Here is a 25,779-nt window from a genome sequence, read left to right as displayed (position 1 = left end):
ATATAATACTCGGATGGAATGAGTTAGAGCGCGCATACCTATTTACATAAGTAGTCATGTATACGTTTAGTTACATAACTACGGTACCCCCATGTTTCCCATTAGAACGTTGATGCGCGTTGTGTCCTAGCAATTTCTTCAATTCGTATAATGCTGCAACACGCGCGCATTAATATTCCAAGCACGGGGAAACATCGTTTTAAGCTTTCTCGAAACATTACCCTGTGTCCGATAAGGTCAATACCATCGAAGCCAACTGTTCACTTCTCCAAAATCCTCGTGACATTTCGTTTTTAATTCAAATTCCATGGAATCCTTTTTAACAAAGCCGATTCTAACAACATTCGTGCATTCAAAGGAAAGCCATGGGCGTGGTTCTCTTTTATTCGAATAACGAGTCGTTCTTCTAATTCTTTGGAATTTTATTAACGATATTGTTCTTTGACACGATAAAAGCCGATCCTTTGATAGATCGTTAATGCATATTATTTTCTACTTCATTTCTATTACAATGATTTCGTTATATTACTATTTCGTTGTACGTTCGACGACGTTCGACGACGTTCGACGACGTTCGACGACGTTCGTTAAGTACCGGTTACTCGGTTAAGTGCTGCTTACTCTTGACTATTACAGGCTTCCCTTTATCTCTCGAAACCATGCATTCTCGTTAGAACTATATACATATATTAAACCAATACGTACCATCCTACGTATTAATCCGACTTGCCGTTGTTCCATATACGAAACAATGGCAAATCAGAATCCGTTATGCGAGTACAAAATTAACATGATATTTTATCGCGAATGATCAAATCTATAAAATAGGATCATCGAACCTCGTCGTTCGTAGCCACTTGTGAATCGTTATGATTCTACGCTCGTACAGCTTACTTTCCTGTACAGTACCTTATTTGTTTAAGCAACTAATGGCTATCTAATGGCTATCTAATGGCGTGAAACATCAAGATTCGAGTTACCGGCACAAGCGTTTACGATCGGAAGAAAACTGGTAAAAGTAGCCATTGAAGCAGCCCTCGCGTCTAACGCGTTTAACGATTATTACCTAATGAAAGTCTTGTAAAAGAAACTAGAAGCGGTAAGCTCAATGCGCTCGACTTTTACGAACACGCATAAAGGAACAAAGTAACGCATTTCTAAACAAAAATGCAATCGTATTTCGAAGGATCGAAGATTTTTGCGAGATAATAAAAAAAAAAATAAGAGAAAAAAGCGAAAAAGTTGTTTTTCAAAAGAAAATCATTATTCATTAAAGTCTTAGCCGGAGCGACAGTATTTTATTATACGGTGAACGTTGATTTAGGGATCTCGACGGGGGTGCTCAGAGGTACGGCGTATTGTCTCGACGCTCGCCTCACGCTGGGCTTTGTTAGTCCCTCCATTGTCCGATGTACGGCCACCCCCTTACTACCACCAGTCGTCCATCCCTTCCAGCCGGCCGTTCACGCTAAACGCACCTACGCGAGCGAACCTTTCGATTTTCGGACCCTCCAAAATCTTCCTTCCTAACGATCAATTGTCCACGTTCAGTAATAATAATAATAATAATATTAATAATAAATTATTAGCATTTGGAAATTGTGTTTAATTGCATGGAGAAAAAGGAATTGCATGGAGGAATGACACATCTCGGGTTTTGGAACGATCGACGTTTTTGGTGGTCTCCTTCATTTCTATATAGTATAGGTGGTGGTTGGTGTCACAGACAATGGCGTTTCACGGTGCGTGAACCGTATGGACATACCCTATGGACGTACCCTATAAACGTACCCTACCGAAGGGACATCGTCGAAATGCAGGTGCAGTGCAACGGTAAATAGCGTAACATTGGCTCTTCACGTATGAATGCCGTGTTATCACGCGTGAACTGGACATGCGGGACCCCGTAGGTCGAACGAACAATGGGGAGAGGAAGGGTGCTTGCGTCAGGGTTGCGTCAGGGTTGCATCCTCGTCCTAGCTTTCCCATGTTCAACGACGTTGTCCCTTTATCGGCGTATCCTTGTCGCACGCGCGCGCGATATACACGAGCATCGAGCAGCGAGCAGCGAGCAGCGAGCAGCGAGCAACGAGCAACGAGCAACGAGCATCGAGAGATCCTTGCCAATAATCATCCTACCTCTCTTTCTCTCTCTCTCTCTCTCTCTCGACCTCGATGACGGATTAAACGATCGACGTATTAACTCCAAAGTATATATCGATTTGTTTGGTATACGCATGCGCGCACATAGATTGTAGAAACGCTATAGATAAAGATACAAATGGTAAAAGATAGAAATTTGTTTCTAGAACGATACACACCGCTAAAGTTTCGTCGACGATAAGTAAGACGATAAGAAGAGGAAATTGACTTGGAAAAATGTTAGAAAAAGTGTAACGACTCGTCCTGTCTCTAGCAGCAGGTTTCGCTTCCACGGAACAGGAAATTGATTTACCTGCGAGCGCGGATTTATCTTCCGCAAGGAAAATAGATCCTCTCTAGACGGGCAAGCCGTAACACGCGCACCTCTTTATCCAGCTTTTCCCATCGAGGTTCGCGCAGCAAACATTTTCGCGTGTGCTTAATGCCTCGTATCGACGGGGCGTGCTTTCTCTCCTCTCGTGCTTTCTCTTCTCTCGTGCTTCCTCCTTCCTACTTCCACCCTCGACACAAGTCCCTTGTTTCACGCTCCGTGATAAAGGGAAAGAGGAGAGAAGAGAGAAGAGCAGGCACTTTCCAAATTAATTGCTCCATTACTCAGCATCAGCCTCTCGCGCGTTGCGGCCGACGTAACGACCGAAATTCACGCGTCTTTTCTCTCCCATCCATCCCTTTCCTCTCTCTCTCTCTCTCTCTCTTTCTATCTTTACAAATACTGCAAGTACCTTCTTAATAACCTTATAATAAACGTTGTCCTCGCGACGAATTATTATCGTCTCTTTCATCCGTGTGAATCTCCTACGAGAGAGAACAAATCTCATCGTCATGACCCATCGTCATCGGGTTAACGTTTGGATTAAATTAGCCGAGTAACGGAAAGTTTCTTCGACATTCTCGGTGATATGATCATCGGAATGATCCTTCGAGAAGGCGAATCCTCCATCAGCGAAAGGAGAAACGCTTGAAACAAACGCTTCGTAAGTGTTTCGAATATTGCTGATGAAACAAACAAAGCCCTCGATCATCCAGTTTTGCTAGGTTGTTCGTGGATAGTTTCACGGATCATCGCATCGCGCACGGGTTCCCTTTGTCCTTTTTAACTCTGACGCGTGTATATGTTATGTGTGTACATCATCCTACCAGTCGCGCTAAACTTGGATTACATTCATTGTCAGTTAGACAAGCAGTAGCAACGTGATACAGACCGATTGTGCCAATCTGTCTTAGTATCTCCTTTCGCCTTTCTCCTCCATCGACTCTCCTTCTACCTCTCGTCCTCTATTCTCTTGTTTCTCAGTCCTTTTTAGCAAAAGGACTAAGCTATAGCTCTCGGAAAATCTACCTTCAAAAGGTTCTTGTAATTAACGACGATACAATGTTAATATAGGTACTGCTCAATTTTACAAACGAAAAGGTACAAACGAAAAGCTAACGATCGATTTTGTTTTTAGGACAACATTTAAAATGTACGCATTTTGTATTGTAGAAGAAGAGCTTAAAGAGGTCTTTTGATTTTCTAACAAAAATACGATTCTCCGAAGGAAAAGGTAAAAGTTGCCGCGATCGTTTATACCCCGATTTAATAGCAGATTAACGAGGCAATTTGCGTCAAAAGAAGGAGGAGGAGGAGGGTCGTTTAATCGTGCGGAGACGGCTAATTTGTCATCGATATCGATACCCATCTACTCGTAATTTCGTACCACCGACGATAATTCGTTCGTTTGGTTCATAGATCAGGTAGAATTACCGACGATTTCGATGATCGATTCGCAAATCTAATAGATCATCTTTGGTCGATTTTGTAGTTTGTATTGGTGATCGATTGGATTCTTTAATAGTTGGCGATTAATAATAGCGAACATTTACAAATTTTATTTGGTCTCTACCTGTAAAATATTGAAACGTGATCAGATCCAACTTTTATTCCCTGAGGTATGAATCGTTACTAAAATATATTTCATTTTTTATCGGGATAGCAATGGTCAGTTAAATGAAGGTTTTTACGTGGTTCGAATGTTGAAAGGTGAACAACAGTGACAAGCTTTACGTGTACGTACCATCTTAAGAATATAAATGCAAGAAAGACATATTATTTGCGGCTGTTGGCTCGATTCCTAGCAGCTCCTTTCGCAGCACGTTCGTGGATGAGCTGGATGAAGCGACCCCAATTCGTACAGACGGTTTTACGGGCTGTTTTAGATTTCACGGCTGAGATAAAACGCATAGCGCGGAGCTAGAAGCAAAGCTTTATTTTTGCTCGAATAATACGTCGAATAATACGTCGAATAATACATCGCCGTTCTATCCCACTTAGATTCGCTTCGAACACAACAGCCATTTATTTTCTTCTTAAGCGCTTTTTCGGACTAACACGACTTGTAAGTTCGTTGCATTTCGTTGCAAGAGCAAAAGAAGATTTTCTTCCGAAGTGAAACAAGATACGGAGTCTAGGAGCACGATTTCTCGCTTTTTGATCTTACTTTCTCTTTCCATCTTTGACTTCTCCAAACGGATTACCACCCAGCCGTTTCTTCTTTTCCAAGCACTTTTCATGCTATCGCCAGAATTCAAATGTTCACCGTACGATAACTAACTTAGTTTCTCTATCCAAAGAGTAGAGTTATTTTTCCAGGGAAACATTCATCCGTCGTTTCGGCGAGTTTAGCGAAAAGCACGAAAATGCTGAGTTCGGTGTCGTCGTCAACGAAATGATAAATGCGACGTTTTTACATACCGAGCTAATCCACCTAAAGTTTTTCCTTTCTGACGCAACTTTGACTACTCCTACTAACTACCTACCCCACAGACCTACTACACGGTCTGTTAGTCCTCGCGCAACCGCAATCAACCAGGGAGGGAGCTCTAAGCTCGTTTACCTTGTTTTTCTTTTTCCTTTTTTCCTTTTTTCCTTTTTTCCTTTTTTCCTTTTTTTTACCATTGATTTTTCTATTTGAAAACGAAATCGAAAACATTTCTATCCAACTTGTTAGCATTAGCAAAGCGACTTATCGGAAAGTTGTCACGTAGCTCTTGTCTAGTTGGGATGGATTAATACGAGTTACAGCAAACAAAGGTAGTTTCTATTTGTAGATAAGTTTTTCCACGGTTAGCGGTTCTCCGTACTTTTCTTTGGCAAAAGAGAAAGAGAAAGAGAAAGAGAAAGAGCCGGAGCTCGAGGTCAGATATCGATTTTCCGCGTTGGCACCCTCCGCGATCCTCCTAAAGCCTTGGGCTTCATACACAGTGCCGAGAAATTGAAAAGATATCCTTCTCTTTTCGAAAGATGAACATCGAAGGTACTTTGGCTCGATGATCGAAAATCATCTCGCGTCACTTAACAAGCTTTCAAATGCGCAAAGATGACGCATTGCCTTTATATTCGATTATATTCGATTATATTCCTTTATATTCCTTTATATTCCTTTATATTCGTTCTAATTCATAAAACTATGAGAAAATGATTTTCACCAGCTGTTTTTTCTTTTCATTCAAGGGTTGTTGTTTCACTTGCATTGGAATTGTATGCGGAATCATCGGCTCGAATTATTGTCGAGCCGTAAATATTCTCGAGATTGGGAGGATGCACGTCGTTGAGAGACGTAACGGTGATGCTCGAGGATTTACAGAAGTGTGGAAGCAACGGGTTGGAAATGCCGAAATAAGGGTAACAGGTGCTATATCCACCGCGATCCTTGTGTACGTCTCCCCATCCATACATCTATTTATGTCCTATATTATTGATATCTTTTCTTGGCCTTGTCACCAGGTCATATTGCTAAAATCTATTATGCGTTATAAAATTAACAAATCGTAGTCTTAGTTAGCTCTTTTTTTTTAATTAAGCCGATTTAATGGACCGAATTGATATGCAATTTGGTGCTGTCGAAATTCGTCCTGGCTGACGACGTATTGGAAATTCCATTTTCCGCGACGCCTATTTGCTGGAACATTTTACTTTCGGTCAACGTATTTTTTTGTAGTTAAGCAAAATCTCCCTAACTCCGTGGATTATTTATTTATTCTCGGAATGATTGTCTTGCTTCCTCTACGGAAGCCGTCGTCGAATTCATTTCTGATATCTATCTCTCGAGAATTGTTTCGATTTTTGCGATTAATTGCTTTCTTTTTTTTGTGTCGATTAATTTGGATCAATAATAAATAATGAAAGTGCCGGAAAAAAGGAAGCACGGTGTGCCGTGAGGAAAGATAAACAATAATTTATCCGCGGTCGAAAGCCAAAGTGGAAGCGGAAGGAAAGGAAGAAAAAGAACGGTGACAGAAGAACGAACGGATAAATTGATGTGGGAGAATAAGAAGACAGGAAAAGAAGGAAAAATACGATTGGTCGAGAAAAAGAAAGCCGGTTTGCTGTTTTTGGCTCTTTTCCAATTTTTGATGCTGTCTAAGTGTGTTGGGAGAGAGAGAGAAAAAGAATTTTAACGTTCACGCCCGAGCATCGTATTCTTTTCTCCAGATGACGAAAAAGATGACGAAAAAGAGATATTATCGTTGGTTGAAATTTCATTGAACGAGAGGAAATCGTTAGATCGAAGAGAAAACAATAGAATTCGATTAGACAATGATCGGTTGGAATTGTACAGCTGCTTACACTCGCACGGTGCTCGAATGCGTTTGTGCAAACTCGGAATTGCAAATGCCACACGCCGGAGATATTATTGTCTCTTAGTTTTTCTTTCTTAGAAATAGAAAAATTTGTATGGCGTCCGAGAGTAAGATGGTAAGATGGTAAGATGGTAAGATGGCCGTCGAACCTTGTGCCAATTTCGAGGCCAAGCGAATTTCTAAGAAACATGTCATTGACGAACGCGGTGATTTTGCTTCGTAGAGGGGAGGAAGTCTATTGGTCGGATAGCCCGTCGTCTATTATTCACGACTGAGAAGAGCTGGATGTTAGGCGGGACGTAATTGTGAATATTTTTGCCGCATCTGTGCTGTCGCTCAAGAACCATGGCCGACGTCCAATTGTCTTTTCGACCAAGCCAACTTCGTAGTAGTTAAAGCCTAGGTCGAACCTATGGCAAAATTGGAAAACCTGCCTACCTTAGAATTCCTCGTCGACCCAAGTTGCTTGTTCTTCGATACTCTAACGGAGAGGGAATGGATCATAGATTTATTGCATCATCCCTTTAAAACCGGCTGGCTTTTATTCTTTGCCGATCATTTTTCTCTCTTACAATTTATAGCGTAGAGCTTTCGAAGAAGAGAAACTTGGTACGCCATCGCCGTCATTCCTGGATACTGAAATATTTCTTAAAAAGAGGAAAACGCTTGGCTTCCTTCTTGTTCCGAGAGAGTGCAAGTCCAACATGAGAGAAACTCGCCAAAAACTTTCCGACAACGTTTCGTTACTTGTCGCATAGCTCGGGGCTGAATCGTCAGCGTTAAGTCTGTCTGTGTAGGAGGAGTCCGAGTTCGTATCCACTTCTCCGATGCTCTATAGCTCTACCTATGGTTAATGGGAGAGATAGAGATAGAGTGAGAGAGAGAGAGAGAGAGAGAGAGAGAGAGAGAGAGAGAGAGAGAGAGGTACGACTAACGGAGACAAACTGTGTGTTTGCCCCTTCATTACCCCCGGGTAAATACCAGCCAGTTTTAATTACGGCCTCTACACTGCAACTATATCTCTTCTTGCTTGTTATTTAGTTACGCGCTAGCCTAAGCTATCTAACTTTCTTACCGACGTGGTTAAATAGGGGTTCTGTTCCTTGGAAACGAAATTCAATCTTCGTCCGTTAAACGGGTCGCGCTGCGCTGCGCCGCGCCGCGCCGCGCCGTGCCACGCGGTTTTACCATCTAAAGCGATACTTGTAGTGCTACATAAGTTGTTGTTTTTATTTGATTTCGCGTTATTTTAGCGTCGAAAGTAGAAACGGTAAAGATTGAAAGACTCGTTTAAAGAACGATCGACGTTACAGCTGCCGGATCAGTTCGTCCATAAACATTAGATAACGGAAGTGAGAGGTGAATTACCAAGATAAAAGCCGTGCTGGAAGAAGAAAGAAGGGAAGAAGGAGGGAGGGAGGGAGGGAGAGAAGGAAGGTAGCGCGAGAAATATTGGTCGAAGGGTGGAACTCTGGGCTCCTCTTATCACGCGATTCTCAACCTTTGTTCTTGCTTACTTTTCAAAGCGAGAACGAGAAGGAGGAACGATGGGGGAGTGCAGGGGGAATGTTATCTCAAAGCTTGGAAAATCCACTTTAATCCGTAAACCGCGCGCAATGCGAACGACACGACGTTCTCAGCTTGTTTGCTTGTCGAATCGATGAAGTTTCCGAAAGGACCCGAGCGCCGAAGAATTCGTCGTCTCTCGGTAAATGGATTCGAAAAGATCCCTTGCTTTTCTCCTCCTTTCTTTTCTTTTTTCACGAACAAACGGTTCGCAGTCTTTCTTGCGAGATCTAAGAAAACTTGGAAAGCTCCCAAGCTACGTGTGAAATATTACCAAACAGATATTTGATATCGACAGTAGAACGCCTCTCTCTCTCTCTCTCTCTCTCTCTCTCTCTCTCTCTCTCTCTCTCTCTCGCTCGCTCGCTCTTCATTTTATTCTATTTATCTAGGCTTATGTGTTACTAACCTTTTGCTATTACATTTTTCGGTGGGAGATATTTTGAAGAAATAGTATATTTGAAAATAGCGTGGGACACTTGTTCCGTTGCAAGCTGTCGCTTTGTATTCTACTTCTCGTAGATTTAGATTTTTCTCGAAACTTCCAGTCGTAGAGGAATTCACCTATGTAGGTATTGCTCTAGTGTCGAGCTGAATAATGCATGTCTTTTACAGCTAGTATACGACTTGACACGCGCGCTTCGACGCCTAGATCCATTCGCGAATATATTCAAGGGCCAAGCAATATTTAGACTTAACAATTTGTGGTTATATATATATGTTACAGGAATCGCCATCGACATGAATTGGCATCATTGACGTCGTCATCGGAAGTTTATGCGACAAAGAGTGTTGGATGCACTTATCTGAACAAGCCGAGAATTACACACGTTCGTCGAGGGGTGCGTAAAAACGTAAGAATATTATTTTGTTTCTTCTCTCATGGATTTAAAGCAGACTACCGTAATCGTGGCTTTGACAAAATTCGAGGCGATTCGGACGATAAATGACGACTCCTGTTGCTTTTCGCGGTAGGCAAAATACATTATAACGGAGTTACCAAGCTATGAATAAATTTCACGCGAGAGAGATTATATAAAAGATAGAAAAAAGATAGAAAAACCGAGGCCGAGTAGATTATTTCCTTAAGAAGAGAACAAAATTACAAGTTGTTTTCCATTTGTATCCATTATGCGGCGCAGATATAGTTTTTTTGCGATGGCGAAATAGTTGGGAAATCGTTGGGAAATCGAATGGATTGCAACGCTAAAGTTAGAATAAAGTATCGTCGAGTAGGAGGTGGTAGGGTAAAATGTTGAAGCTCGCAAAAACCTCGCGAGGCAACGGTATAGTATTAGAGGGTGAGGGAGAGTCGCTCAAAAACATTTACGGTGAATCGGATTAACGTGGGTATTTAATTTCGCCCGCGGCTTCCTCTCCGGTGAAATAAAGAGGGACCGAGCGGAAAAACAAAACGGAAATCCTTTGAATAAGTGTGTGTGTGTGTGTGTGCGCGTGTGTGCGCGCGCGCGTCTATGTACGCGGCTATGTGCAAGTCTGCCTACATATATGTATAAATACTTTGCAAGACGCGCCTTCGTTCTTTGTCGATTCGAACGAGAAAGGGAGAGAGAGAGAGAGAGAGAGCGAGAGAGAGAGGGGTCAACCAAAAGGGACGTGAATTCTCTTCGGTGAAATCTCATCTCTTTAATAGAAGAAAGTTTTGCAGCCGTCGCTTCCCTCGAGCTTACGTACTCGAGTATCTGATTTCTGATTGATCGCACTCCAAATGCTCGACTGTATTTGTCCTAACTCAGAGACGTTTTACTACATCTCTGATATTCGTAGAAAGCTCTTACGATTTTTAATCATTTTAAGAAGAAAAATCTACATCGAACACGCGGGACACGGGTAATATATTAAAGTCACCAGATACCAAGACTGTACTTATAACTGTATTTATAATATGCGGGATAAAAATTTTATTCAAGATCCATCCAAATGAAGATATTAATTAGCAATCATTCTTTAATCAAAATGTATTATTCTACTATGAGTCTTATATCGTCTGCAAACAAGTTCAAATGACTCGTTAAGAAGATAGCTAGAAATCAAATATTTACTTTTAGAAAATTCCTAAAAGTTCTATTGTTGAAAGAAATAAATGTTTAGTTTGATATCTAAACAGATTGGATTGACGCGAGTATGTTCTTTTATATAAAATACAGACTGTTGTAACAGGTTACGTGATTCACCACTCCGTATATCTCGAATAAATCTATGAGAGACGAGGGATGACATTTCGAGATAGCATGGCGATCTTTGGTTTGCCACCCTCGCCATTTCTTTTTCTATCTTTCCTTTTTATTTAGGTTCTACAAACACGTTTTTGACGTGGCAGACGTCATTCGCGAAATGTCTTTGCCAATGTATTTGACCGACACTCGCATATTTTTCTGCCGTATGTAAAACGCACAAGGCGATTTTCCCTGTCGCACGTCCCCGTCTCTCATAGCAAAGCTATTCCAATATATTTATGGGATTTTCTATATCTATAATAAATAGCTAAAGCTATATACCTAAAGGACATGGGATGGATTTGTTGTTAATGATTTCGTTGAAATCAATGTGGATGTACTAAAAGAAAAAGATTGATCCTTTGGACATCATGGCATCATCCGTCTTCCTTGCAATTCTTTTTATCTTAACTCTGTCGATTTTTTCTAACGAAGCGATTATACTTTATTCGAGAGAGTAGAAGCATCTCGAAGGCTTGCAACTGGAGCTTTGCCTCCGGCACATCTTTTTACGTCGATAGTGCAATTCTTTCACGTCATTTGCTCCAAAAGAAATAGCACGAATGCTTCTTTTTGGACTAACGTTCAAACGCGATATCTTCTTAATTACCGAACCTTTTGTAAGCGAAATGAGGCGAAAGCGCATGTTAAGAGAAGAAAGAGAAGGGAAGAAAAGAAAAGAAAAGAAAAGAAAAGAAAAGAAAAGAAAAGAAAAGAAAAGAAAAGAAAAGAAGAGGTCCGATTGCAAAGGCAACGGAGGCTCAAGGAAATGTTAGCTCGTAAGGGGCATTTATATGTAAATGGCCCCGTCGCTATAGAGGTCTCGGAACGAGAAGAACGAAGCTAACGACGAGCAAAAGAAAAACGGAGTAGAATAAGGGTGGAAAAGCATTTCGTTCGGACTCTGGCCGTTAATTTATTTCGAGCTTTCGCTTGTCTCTTTTTTCTTCGGCCATTTCTCTCTTCCTTCCTTTCCTTTTGCTCGATTTCTCTCGATTTCCTGTCACCGGTTACTCTCTCATCCATCCGAAGTGCCGTAGAAAAGTCCGCAACTTCTCTCCGCGATCGACTTTCAAATTGCTTTCCCTTTTCTTTGCTCTTAATTACGCTTCAGCCGCAAACAGTCGCTTGCTTTCCCGTTTACTGGTAACGTTCTCGCGCTAAACTTTGCCACCTTACTCTATAAAGAACACGCTAGTAATTCAAGTTTTTCACGAGATTCGTTACAAAGTCCAAAGTAAATCAATGTCGCAAATATGTACGCGAGCTGTCGTTATGTTTAAGTTACGACATTGACTTTCGATTGGTCATTTGAACGAACAAACGAACAAACGAACGAACGAACGAACGAACGAACATTTTTAACCATCTTCTTTTATTTTCATCGTAGACACGATTCTTTACCCTCTTCCTGCGTAATTTTCTATTCGTTTTTCGCTCGACGATTCTCCCTTCCGTCACATCAAGAAAATGGAACTGTAAGCCTATAAGCCGCTATCTGTAAGCTTAAAGTACGATGTGTTTGTACTTTGGGAACACCTGACTGACGTGAATCAACAATTACATTCCTCGTGATGCACGGATATGTGCCTTTAACTTGAGCACCCTTGGATTATCATCTACGTATGGTTGATGCATGTACGATCAATATGTCTTTTGAACTTTTGTTTTTGCATTTTGCTCTTTCTCTCGTAGCTTTGCTCTCTCGTAGCTACTAACAGAAAGATAGACGTTGCATGGCAAGAGAACAAGTACTGCGACGGGCACAATGCTTGGTTCCATGTAGCCAATCATTGGAGGATCCTCCCATTCCCTGTTTAATCGTCTCAGCAAGTTGGGCTTCTGCGAGCCGATAATGAATACGTCCCGTAGTGCAGTTAGCTACATCTGCAACCGACCATCGCAACGCGAAGAAGACTACGAAAAAGCTTTCAACTTTTTCGACCTTTTTTTGAATGTTTTTCTTTATCAAAACACATTTCTACGCCAAAGTTATTGTCGAAATGGTAAATAAAGGATCATCAAAGGATCAACCTAGACGGTAGAACGCTAAATAGTAGATCGCTTACCCCAATTTCATCCATGTTCAAATGATTATTCATAAAGAAATTCTTCCATTATCATATAAAATACGCAAATTTTGAAATGTTTCGAAAACTTTGCTATTATCAACAAATCTTCTTTGTCAATTTTCAATTGTTTTCGTATTTGTTGAATAAATTGCAAAGATGCGCGATCTGTGTGAGTGTATTCGAATTGGTTGGTACTTTCCATGCAAAATGTAGGTTATCTCAGTTGCAACGGTCAAAGGATTCCACAAACAGATGTTACCCAACCAATCGAAAAGTAGTTTGCATATTTAATTGCATACCGCTCCATTGTTTTATCTCGTAAAAAGAGTTGAGTGGCCAAAGCCACGCAGAGCGACCCCTCCCCCCTCCCCCTTCTCTCCCTCCCTAGAGCCGACATTATTCTAAAACGGAATTTGACTTGAAACTGTGGATTTTGCATCGTTTGGACTACTCGCTTACTTGTTAATCAAATACTTCATCGACTTGGATGAATTATGCAAATGTTATTCTCATCGATGGAGAGTAGTTTAACATCTTAGCGATTTATAATTGTTAATATTGTCGTATTCCCTTTCTCGTTATGGAATTGTTCTTTTAGGAAATTTCGCTGGGTTTTCGGTGTTGTTATTATAAACAAATTTGAATCGATATTTGGATGTGTCGTCGTTTCACGCCTCGGTGATATTTCTCTGCTATTCAGCGGCCATTCGAAATTGATTTTGGTCCACTTTCGAAGATCGGCTCTCGAAATATTATACATGCGCGTATAACATTCCGCTGCTGATGACGTCATATTGTCCGATATTCCGGACGTTTTACCGATTTATAAACGGGTCGGCTCACCTCGGCGCGCTATTTCAACGCGCTGTTTCAACGCGCTGTTTCAACGCGCTATTTCAACGCGCGCGCGGATACGTGTGCCCTCTATATACCCACCCGTCTGTATATGGTATACGCATAGCGATAACGTCGATCCGTTCGTGTCACGCGCCAAGCCGGCTAATAATATTTCCAATGCACGCCCTGATCAAATTATATCTTACCCATCGACTCGATAACTTTATTTTTCCTTTTTTTTTTCGTGTTCCACAAAATGAATAACAGCTACGAACGGAATGACAAAAATGCTACTACTTGCAATAGTCGTAATTGTATAATCACTTTGTAATTTTCATATTATGTTCGTTCGTAGTATCCTTAACGTAGTATCCTTAACGTTTCCAACAGACGCTCGATCTACAATCTGGGTAGACATTTTGCTAGGTGAGCACGAAACACGCATATATGCTCCCAGGGGCACGTCAGCTCGATCGGACAAGAATGTCAGCTGGCCACGTCATGGACCACCAACTGTCAGTCAATTTCGTCTATGTAATACTACCCTCTCCTTTTCTCATTCTGCTTTGTGCCCTTCTAACAGCTACATTTTACTGACAAATTACGATTTATTATCTCGCCTATTAATTGCGTCTTCTTACCGCATTGACACCGTGAGTAATTTCCCTCTTTTTTTATCCACATTTGTTTATGCCAATTATATTTCTTTTTCTATGTCTCTGTTATAGTCGCGTGCCGGCGTGCTTCACGTTTCGATCTATAACTATACATATACGTCTATTTACATCCTTCCTCTGTTTCACTTTGACGCGAGCTGCCAATGCTCGCCAATGGCAACAGCCTATACGGCATTTCAATGATCTAGTCGATATACAACGGGAACTTTTAATAATAATGAAGCAGCTTGGTGCCATATACTATTCCCGTATTTTCCTTATTTTTAAGACAGAGGTGAGTCATTTAATTTGTTCGATTGTTTCTTTTTATTTTGTGTCTATTTATGGATAGATAATCGGTCGAATAAATGGTCGAATAAATGGTCGAAGCGGTGGGTAGTAAATTTAACGGGTATAGTAGGGAAACGGATTGATTAATGGTACGGACGGATCGTGTGTGTGGCTTACGGCGAACGAAAACTTAGCCATTTGCGTAGTGAGAGATAGAGAAGTGCTTTTTTAAATTTCAAAAACGTACCCGAAGCGATGCTATCGGATGACTTTGATCGTTCTTTCAGACCTCCACTATGGGAAATTCGTAAAAGAAAGGAAGAAGATGTAAAAAGAGCCAAGCTACGAAGAAATCGCTCTTACGATTTCTTTTCGGTTTTTCTTCTTCTGTTTCTTTTCCCGCGTGTACTTAACATGATCGAATACGTAAGCAGATTGATGCTACCATGTTATTTCACTACAGCTTTTTTCTTTTTATACCCCTTTCGAACCGGATGGAAATCTAGATAGAATTCAAGTTTATTCGCGCCAATATTTTACTTCCCTCCGAATATCCTAATATTTTTTTAACTCCCTTTAATTCTCTCTACGTCTCTATTTTTTCTTTCTGCGCAGAAAAAGAGAGAGAGAGAGTGAGAAATCTCATAAACTTCCACTTTACGATTAAATCTATACTTGGAAAATTCGATTACTATTGCATCTATAATAAGAAAAATCTGACTGATCAATATGTTTGTTTTGTTTGTATAACAAGCAGATATCGATTATTTGAAACTAACAATAGTTGTTAGTCACTTTTGCAAGACTCATTGCAAATATCTATGTAGTTAAGCTACATATGAAATTTGTAATTTTTATAGTTGTTTTCCCTTGGTTTTATTCTTTGTAAAATATTGGATAACGCTTTTAATTGAGTAACTTGATGCTTACACGCGTAGATAGTAGAGAGAACACTTTTGGAGTTTAACTTTGCGGATCGATCGACCGATTGATGCTTCTCGATCAATAGGTGGTTTGCGTTATTCTACGTTGAATTCGCGAGGTGTATTTGGTCCGCACGTGGTTTCAATCGGACACGGCAGGCGGTAGGCAGGCAGGCGGCAGGCAGGCGGTAGGCAGGCAGGCGTCATTTTCATCGATGTGTACGGCCATGGTATAGCGTACTCCTCGAGAGATTCGCTCTGCTCTGCGAACCGTGAATAGGAACGCGTAGAAGCGTGTGTTTTGCCGGTGTAAACACTATCTCGTAGCCGCGAGCGTTAACGTTTCCCGTTATCTCTGCGGAATCGAATGGAACGGAGCTCCCTCCGACTGTGCACTCTTCGATTTCGGGAATTCATGAGCGAGAGAGCGAAACAGCGAAAGGAGAAGGGAAAGAAGAAAACGGTGGGAAGGAATAAGGACGGAAGGTCGTATACACACACACACACACCCACACACACACAGACACACACAGAGACAAATGCAAGCTTGAGGACGAATTCGTCGAGCTCGCCGATGACTGTTCAAATAGACAAACCGTCGGATTTGATTGAAAGCTCAACTTAACGATCCAAGGAGTTCTCCTCGTTACGGTCGCGATGTAACCGAATGTCTGCTTTGCCTAAGTTAACATTCGAGAAATTAGGTCGGATCACAAATCATATTGATCGGCCGCTACAAAATGTTCTTTTAAAAAGATCAAACTGGAGAGTTGTTAAGTAAGAAAAATGAGAGCGAAATGGTCAATGTTAAGCCGTTGAAAGGGAGGAAATTGTCGTGCTTCGTCTCTCTTCGGTTCGCGACGGAGCGTGGACAGCATTTACATCATTTAATTTATGACCCTCTCTCTGTGTCGCGCGCGATCAGCAGTAAGGTTTGCGCCACACCACCTAACACGTACACGCTGCTCAAGCGTTCCCGAATAAATTTGCATATGCATGTAACTGTACAAGCCAGGGAATGGAAAGGTATAAGAAGGATGGAGCTCTGGGCAAAAAGTTATGAACAATGAACAACGAACAACCAACAACTTAGAAATTTGAAGATTAACGAAACGTCGAGATATTTTGAGGGAGAAATAACTGCGTCGGACTTGGTTGGTTGTCTTGACCGCAGCACGTCGTCGCGCGTCGGTCCTTGGTATGACATGGCTGACGACTTGGAAGGAACTCTGCAGGATTAACCTGCGAGGAAACTCGAAGGAAACGAACTGTCTTAACCATAACCTGTTACGTATAAACGGGATATTTGGCGTCAGGATTACCGGAACTCAAAGTTTGATTGGTTGAGCTAGAGGTATCAAATTTTGCCGTTCTACGTGAAACTTTGGCTAATTTACGAGAGCGTGTAAAGTACACGTTTCGTTTCTATAATGGTAAGTGACAGCGTTTACAAGATCTTTTTAGCAACATTTTTTCTTCCTCGATTTGTTTCGCATTAATGTTAGCAACCCTATCTATATGGCAATAATTGCGTGAGGGTTGCGAAGAGGCTCGTCGCATGTCCCTCCGAACGAAGACGTAACTATTTTAATTACGGAGTTACCTAAAATACAGCTCTCTTTAAACTTGTGCTAAATGAAGGGGCTAGGTATCCGTACCATGAGAGCAGAGCTCAGCTTCGACGACCAGTATGACCAAAAGAGACCACTTTGGCGTGGCTTCAAATTAAAACATGCAATTACGTCGGAGGAATTTACTTCCAATTAGTTTACAATTACTTTTTAACCTGCCTCCACGATCCTTGTCTGTTACGCTCACAATTTTCAAAATTTAACTTCATTCTTGAACGAAATTCCAAGCGAATTGGACATTGCGATTACAATGATTTTCCAAAAATTACACAGGTTATTTCGTTTAATCCCCAACATGTAACAAAACGATATGACAAATGACACGAAATATGTTACACGTAGGTTTTCTAAATGAGCAGACATTGGAAGCAGAAATAATTGGTCAAGTTTGTTGCAGAATGTCGAAAGGCAACAAGAGAAGCTTACGTTGGTGATGGCGAAGCCGCAACTACCGCCGTCCAAGCCGCCCTTGACCTCTTCATGGCGACTTTGGTAAGTATCGTATAACTTATTTTATTATTTCGCCGGAGGATGGGTTAGTAAAAAAGTGCGAAACATTTATTTGATCGGAACCATCCTACCAAGGCAGGGTGTTGCGTCAGGGTTGCGTACTGGACGACTTATCCCCAGCTTTTGTAGCATTGCTTCGATATATATCACTGGCTCGTCGTTTATCGTTGGTCGATAACGCACGCCGACACGCACCTGCGCCGATACGCGAACATTCCGTCTACTGGCTCACCGAGGTCGCCTCGTTCTCCTTTCCATGACACGTCAAATATTATCTGATCCTTTATTTTTATATTTTTCTCTCTCTCTCTCTCTCTCTCTCTCTCTCGCGCGCGCGCGCGCGCGGTTATATTACAACATTGTTCTTGTATATACGCTGCCATCCTCTTAACCGAGTCGTGCCACCAGTTTCAACACCACGCCGTTCGTTTTCATTAAGAAACCGGGCCTAGACCGAGTGTAACAAACTAGCCATGCTTAGTATTCAGTCCCTTTACAGTCCTTCTCTTCTTGTACCTGGGTCAACTGTCACTGCGTCGCTGATATTTCAACAAAGTGTCCACCCAATTAATTTATAACATCAACACTGTTTTCCTATTCTCGTTCGAATAGTATTTTAGTTGGAAGAAAGGTTTTTTCGGGCCAAGTTGTCCCCCTTGCAAAGGAAATACTTGGAGGATAAGGGAAAAGGAAAGGGGAAGCAAGGCGTGGGGAGTAAAAAATGAGGGAGAGAGAGAAAGCTTTGTGCTCGAGCTCACAACAATGCCCCGATGGTGCAGGAGCCGTTCTCTCGAGTGATAGTCAAGCTGACTCTTTACAATGGGGTGCACTTTATCAGCCTTTTATCATTTTGCTTTCAAAATAACGACATTCGTCGTGCCCATCGAGTGTCCAAATATTTGATCTCCGCTGGTAAAATTCTTCACTTTTACAAGTCGTTTTACAAGTAAATTATTTGTACAAGATAATAGCTCGTTTTCTCTTCCGTGTACTGCGAGATAAATCTATTTCTGTCCGACAATGAAAGAAACAACGTATTTTGTATTTTTGTATTTTGCCTTTTTCCTTTTGCCTTTTGCCTTTTGCCTTTTGCCTTTTTTGCCTTGTTCAATCTTTTCTTTGCAAGTTGCACTTACTTAGTTTCATCGGTATATCCGTACCGATCCTAAAAAGCGCTCTCTAGTTCTCACGACCGTAAATCCTTTAAGTGTCTCCCTGCTTTTACTAGCTAGCCGCGTTGGACCATAGGAGATACACTCCGGTAAATCGAGAGTCGGTATATTTACACGATGGTTGTAACATTTTTCTTTGCGCGCGTCTCTCTCTCTCTCTCTCTCTCTCTCTTCATCGTATCTTCAATATTCTTTAGCTGGGATAGTAGACCTCTCAGAAGATTAGACGATACTCATCTTTGCGATAAGGTTTTAAAAGAGCGGATGCTAGAAAAATCTCTTCTTACGATTTAGAAAATAATCTTACCAAGAGATAGGAGGGAGAGGCGTGTTTTTCTTTATTTTAAATCATTGCTTTTAATTAAATAAGACATCTCTCTTCCCTCCCTTCCCCCCCCTCTCTCTCTCTCTCTCTCTCTCTCTCTTTTAAAACGGTTTGATGGATTTTGTCTGTCGACAATCGAATTTTGTTGTGTCGGCAAACGACAAAGCGCAACGTTTTTTCAAAGGTAAAGCTTGTAAGAAGCACAACTTTAGACGTATTTACGTTTTAGTAAGTGGTAACACGGTCGTCTCGTATCATCGACGCACAGGGATTTGCTTGGTAGAAGTTAGTGGTAGTGACAGCATCAGCCGTGGTGCCGCCACTACTACCAGCTCAGCCCTCCGGCTTCTTCCTATCCCCGAGCTAGCAGTAGCAGCAGCAGCAGCAGCAGCAGCAGCAGCAGCAGCAGCAGCAGCAGCAGCAGCAGCAGCAGCAGCAGTAGCAAACGCTACTACCGTCGGCGGTGGCCACTCTGGGTGCCGTGATTGTAATATAGGTCAACGTTTACACAGCTGCTTTAAGCTGGATTTACTGAAGAGCTTTCGCTGTGCCATGCCAACCGGAGCAAACTAGGACGGTAAATATATTTTTTTATTGCAGATTCGTGCTGAGTCCTCTGTATATGTGATTCTACGTATCCTACAATTCTACGTGTTCTCTCTTTATCTCTTTTTGTCTTTTTTATCATTTTCATCATTTACCCTTGGTTTTTTTCTCTCACTCGACATAAAGATATCTAGTGGATAAATTTGTGATAAATTTGACTCGTTCCACGTTCAGTCATATTTTTCTGGTAATATCGAGAGGAACTAACCGTTTCTACTTATTGCTTCGCGTTTTTGCTAATTGTTTCGAATCATTGGTTCTTTGCGATTGTTGCGCAAGTGAACAAGATCATATATTCGGCTAATTAAATTCGCAAATTAACGCGATTATTTGTGTTATACTGTTTTTTGGGACATAATTATTCATACGAAAGATACGTATAAATTCGACGATATTTGCAGATTGGTGTAGAGGTTGTACACATTGTAGAGGTGGGCGGAAAGAGAGAGGGAGAGAGAGAGAGAGAGATAGATAGAAATGGAATATAATATGTACTATATGGTACGCGCGTGTAATTTTATTTAGAAAGCCATTTCTAAACGAGTTATTTGTTGTACGGAAAATCAATCAAATGAGACAATACGAACGCAAAATTTTACCGACGACTGTAAGTTTAATCTATATAAACGGATATATACGTATATATTTATATGGCATAATATATCATCGTAAAAGTTTGAAAGGAAAAGGAAAAGAAAAGTTGCGTTTGTAAAAAATCATCATGTGGCATCATACGGGATCATGCAGCAGCATGGAAATGTTATCCTCTTTCCTAAACGTAGATACGACCAAGTTCCGAGAAGGATGAAAGAATAGAGGGAGAACATCTCTACTAGCTTTTCTACTCACAATCAGTCTTCGTGCTTTCTACGGCTTTCCTTTGGCTCGACTAGAAGAAGTGGTACGAGAAGAGGGAGATTTTCTCCTTTTGGAACGCATTGCGCGAGATTCTAACTAGCAAAGTTTCCCAGGAGATATACAAGAATAGGAACGAAAGTAAAGGGTGGGAAAAGACTGAGCAGTTGACAACTTTTTAATCTCCTCGGGAGCTCGTTGGAGCAGCTCGTTGGAGCAGCTCGTTGGAGCAGCTCGTTGTTTCAACAAGGTGAAGCTCGTGGTAGTAAATTCGTAGAGTGAATTTCTTTAGCTTTAAATCCTACCCTTCGATTTCTTTTTTTAATTATACTCAATATTGTCCTTATCTACAATCGATGTAAACGATATAAGAAAAAGGATTCCATCGTTGTATCATCTAACTATATAGTAGAAGTAGATATATTGCAATCAGAATTATACGCGTATCCGTTGGTAAATATATAATTCTTCATCGTAATAATATGGTTTTCCAGTCTCGTCAGGCAACGAACAAAACTTTGTTCTGCTTACTAGGGCTAGAGTAAGTGCTGGTGCACTAATACTACAGCTACTAGCAAGGCTTCCACCTGTAGGGAATAAGTCGGAAAAATGAAAGGTAGAAATGCGCGAAACGTCGTCGAGAAACATCATCATATTCTCGTTAGCGCAAGCTACCGTGAGATTTGCAAAGAGAAGCGACCGGAATTGGATGCAAAACCAGGTAACGGAGGGAAGAGCAGCGACGACTAAGAGAGTGGAATGGGATTGCCCCGTAGAGGTGCGCGAGAAACGTTTTGCCAACTTTCATATTTCCTCTTTTTACTCGGGCAAGCAAAGATGCGCGCAGTCGTCGTGTCGTATCTCAGCATTCGCAGCAGCAACAACAGCAGCAGCAGCAGCAGCAGCAGCAGCAACTTTCAACATTTTCGATTACAATAGAAATGAAATATTGTGAAAATTTGGATAATGATCTGAAATCACTTTGGTGGTGGCCGTGCATAAAAGTGTGGGTAGGTTATATATATATATATATATATGGTCTATGGTCGTCTACTACGGTCTACGCATCGATTTAGGTTCGCATATCTGCTATATCGTCGTCGGTAGTGATAATGTTACGATAAAGCCCAACGATTACGAGGGCGCATAAACGATAAACGCGAGCACGACGTAGATACGTGTGCGTGCATGCGTGCGTTTGGCTCTTCGTATTCCCTCGCGCGTGCTCGCCACGAACCCCCGGTCAGGCACGATTTACATACCAATTAAAGCGTTCTCTGCCTACCCGAGGCTGAACGCCCTAATAAAATCTACGGAGCACCGAGTGGACACATAATAAGTCATTTGCATAAGCCACTCGAAATCGAGCTTAATATTAGCCGAAATCTCATCCTACGAATAAACTTTTTTCTTATCCGCCTTACCTCCCTACTTTTATTTTACTAAATGACCATAGAAACGATCAAAATACCTAATAAGTATGGGGTATGGTCGCGAGGATCACATTTGCAATTCGTCGCGACATAATTTAAACGATAGGTTGGTGGGTGGGTGAAAATAATCAGGATCGCGTTTTGCTTTGATTTCCGTTCGACTATGCAAACGAGGAAAAATCTTTCTTTGTACATTTTCTCCTTGATTTCGCAGCTGCGGCTATCCGCATGGACGTTATGCAAATGAAACCGAGTATTCCTGTTCGTAGGTTTTCCAAGGGACGATTTACGGGTGGTAATAGCATGCGAAAGGATCCTGAGGCTCGTTCATGTATCATTCATGCGACGGCATCGGTAGCTTATCTGCTTCGACAAAACGCAAAGTAGCACATTTAAGCATTTATTTGCTATTATTATTTCCTCTCTCTCTCTTATGAACCTCAAAGTTAGAACAGCGATTCTCTAACGATTGTTAGCGAAAGACAATAAAAATAACCTATTTTGGGACACTTCTCAAGTTAGCTGTCTTTAATTTACGGTGGTAGACCGCCTCAAGGGGAATTAAATATGTTCCAAAGACCGAAATCCTTTTCTAAGGAGGGCGTTGGGTATACACGATGGTAACTTTCCGATAAGCCGATGGCTGCTTTAACTTTTCTTTGACCAAAAGATTGAATTTCGTTTCCCCTCTCTCGATCTATCTCGTCCTTTTCTTTTTTCGAATCTAACAAAGTCCCTCGAAAGTTTAACCGACAAAATATATGGCTATTGTTATATTGGCATTGGCAGGAAAAAAATTGAGTGGAAAATCATGGTTCATGCCGAACTCGTGTCATTCGAGGAAAGAAACGAGGTTAAAGGGAAAAATACTTTTATACTTTTTCTTTTTCAAATGTATTTTTAAAAGGCATTAATCAAGTTTTTTAACCCGACCGACCAACCCCAATTGATCCCAAAGAAATAAATAAAAGATTATTGCGATAGAAAATGGAAAGATAGAAAGATACTATAAGGAGAAAAGGAGAAGAATACCTTAATTATCGTACGTTTCTTTCTGCAAATGTAATTGCTAGAGTAGTCGTGAGTGAAACTGCTAAATTTGGAAGAGTAGAAAACTTATGTCCTTCGATTGTACTTTTCTATTGGAAAGAGGAGGGTTTTTGAGCTTTCAGAATTTCATTGGCCGTTCCTTTGTGCAAGCCACCAACAATGGCCGTCTGTGCAATTCGACAAGGATTTTCTACCTTTATGTATCTATATTGAAACTTGTTGGGCCGGTATGATAGTAGGAGTATAATGCATAGAAGTGTAATGTGCTCACCACGGATACCAACGTAACGTCGACGTAGTAAGCGAGTTTTATTGCGTATGAGTACGCTTGCACACATTTAACCTTTTTCAATTTTCCTTTATTCCTTGGTAATGCGTGCTATTCTATTACCCTTTTGGTTGTATGCACGTGGACCTAATGCCGCGCTGTGCCTGCCAAATTTAATACGCTTAATACGCGCTAAACATTAGAAATCTGTTGAAAAATCTGTTGAAAAATCTGTTGAAAAATCGTCTTTTTGAAAACAACTTATTTGCCGTTATATAAGCCACTAAAGTACTCACACATTATATTAATTTCTAATAAAATTCTAATAAAATCATATAGAATAGTTTAGAAAGATATGCGAGCCGTAACGGGACTGTTAAATATGGTATCAGAGTTGCACTTTGGGAAGCCGCTATTTCGTTGACAACGTCAGAGAAACGGTGATCGTAAACATTGGCAGGGACGTTATTGAGTCAAGTTCACTTTCAAGCGATCGTTAGTCAGGGGTGCGATAATTAATAATTAAACGAACTTACCTAAGTGAAATTCAATTATGATTATATGAAACGAAATTCTAGTATCCCCTGCTCCTATCCTCTCCGAGTGTCATCGCAAGTTTTCAAAACTAACGAAACAATTTTCTTATTTGGCACCGTCGTCTTCTAGGTATTTGCATATTCACGTCTAGAAGAGAATTGATTGGAAATGTGTCGAGACTGCTGAGCGTTGTTTAATCGCAGTGCCGCCTCGATTCGACAAATGGCTCGATAGGGATTGAACACGCTTTTGCGAACGCCTCGACGTCTATCGCGTCGATAATACCTAGCTGAGTACCATTCTGATGAGTGCTTTCGAGGTGGCCAACGCATTACACAAAATCGAAACAGCAAACGCATTGACGAACGACTTATAACTTATAGTGTATAGGTATGTGAAAACGATCTTTCAAATGTCGCAAACAAAAATCTTGTTGAATTGACTTCTACAAAGAGAGAAAAATAAAGTTTCTACAGCAGTTTATGGATTAACGTTGACCTTATCGATAATGTTGAAATGCCATTTAAACGTCAAGATAGCGTCCGACTAATAGAGTAGAATCGAAGTAAATGTCTTGCGAGCTAGTGGAAAAAATAGGATTTTCGAGGGCAAGTTAGTCAGAGAAGTGGACCGCCTTGAAGATACGCTTCAAAGTAGAACGGATTAATTCACTCTGACGTCCGGACAATAAAAGTGCAAATTAATTGCAGATAATATATTATATTCCGAGCGACAAGAAAGGTGAGAGCAAAGAGAGTTAGAGGTGTCGTTTCCCGGCACAAAGACAAGACGAGGAGAGAAAAATGAACCCACTTATAGAAGATAATGCCAGGGTAGCGAAATCGACTATGCTTTCATACGTTTATCGTGCTTCCCGTTCTTCTCCAACAAAGGACACGGCCTGCCTGCCTGCCTGCCTGCCTGCCTGCCTGCCTGCCTGCCTATTCTTTCTTTACTCTTACGTTCTTGTTTCTGCGTAAGATACAATTTGGATAAAACGAATTACCCGATGCCACGACGTTGTTCTACTTACCTTACGAGTCTTATAATGGAAATGTTTTTACGATCTCTCATGGATGAAAACGGAGAACAAGAGAGAATAGAAAAAGACGTTTCATCGATTATTGTCTCTAGTCTGTTGTAATTACCCAACGTACTCTCACGATTTTTTTGGTGACCAATAACACCTATTTTTTCATAAGGTTTTATAACAAAGCCTGACGTCATGGAGTCTATTGCGAAATGCAGTATCGTCGTTTCACATTAATTTGCAGATACCAAAATGGAGAGAGAGAGAGAAAGAGAGATAGGATGGCGCGGCTAGATGTATTGTGTATGTATACCGATAACGATTATTAGTGGCTTCCCGTTACCGATCGATGGTCGCATGCTAAGCTGTATACGCATTGTACGATTACGAAGAATGGTTTAATTGGTAGGATAAAAAAAGACATTTGCGAATAATCTTTAGTCCCGTCGTCGGTGATCATTATACTCTTATTGCTTCATTGTTGGAATTACGGTGATTTTGCGCAAGACAAAGTTTCTTCAGTGGAAGAAAAAGGGATTTCTGCTTGCAAGTTGCAACTTCTCTCTGTTACAAATCGCTTTTTCAAATTCACGGCAATCGTGTAATATGTTTTTAAGGGTAGACGCTTTTGCGTGCGATGCGACAGCTTTTATTATAGAACCGGTCGAGGCAAATGCATTTACTCCTGCAGCGTAAATCAAACGTTACAGGCCATTAGGGCAGCCATAACTCGCCGGCCGATATCTCGAGGACCGCCAGCTTATTATATCTTGCATATATAATTCGAGCGAGTGCGAGCATCCGTTTCTTTATCCTTCTTCACGTATATTAGTCTTTTGTCGCTACTACGTACGTTTGAGTACAACTACGTTGCCACTCATCTTTCGTTTAGCAGCAATCAATAGGTTGCAAAAATTATGTCATCTCTTTGTGGGAGGAGGAGGAGGAGCTCAAATAAATTGTATCAAATAATGCGTTAGAAGTAGTAATAATATTT

At 41.1% G+C, this 25,779-nt stretch overlaps 1 protein-coding gene across 6 annotated transcripts in view; it reads left to right on the top strand.

Moving 5' to 3' along the window:
- Positions 1–25,779, top strand: part of LOC107071147 (uncharacterized) — a 162,099-nt gene that overhangs the window by 22,881 nt on the left and 113,439 nt on the right. For 2 of the 6 annotated variants that reach the window (XM_089178039.1, XM_089178037.1), the window contains exons 2-3: positions 9,077–9,191; positions 17,394–17,488. In XM_089178039.1, the coding sequence (XP_089034165.1) occupies positions 9,146–9,191; positions 17,394–17,488 (141 nt within the window). In that variant the 5' untranslated portion in view covers positions 9,077–9,145. Of the gene's footprint in view, positions 1–9,076; positions 9,204–17,393; positions 17,489–19,490; positions 19,581–25,779 lie in introns of those variants that run through there. The other 4 variants (XM_089178041.1, XM_089178047.1, XM_089178040.1 and 1 more) reach the window with 3 other exon arrangements.

Source organism: Polistes dominula, unplaced genomic scaffold, assembly GCF_049000335.1.
Source record: "Polistes dominula isolate Pdom_NZ unplaced genomic scaffold, Pdom_raw_medaka contig_77, whole genome shotgun sequence".
Classification (NCBI taxonomy): domain Eukaryota; kingdom Metazoa; phylum Arthropoda; class Insecta; order Hymenoptera; family Vespidae; genus Polistes; species Polistes dominula.
Note: the sequence above shows the minus strand (reverse complement) of the source record. Positions and strands in the feature narration are given on the sequence as shown.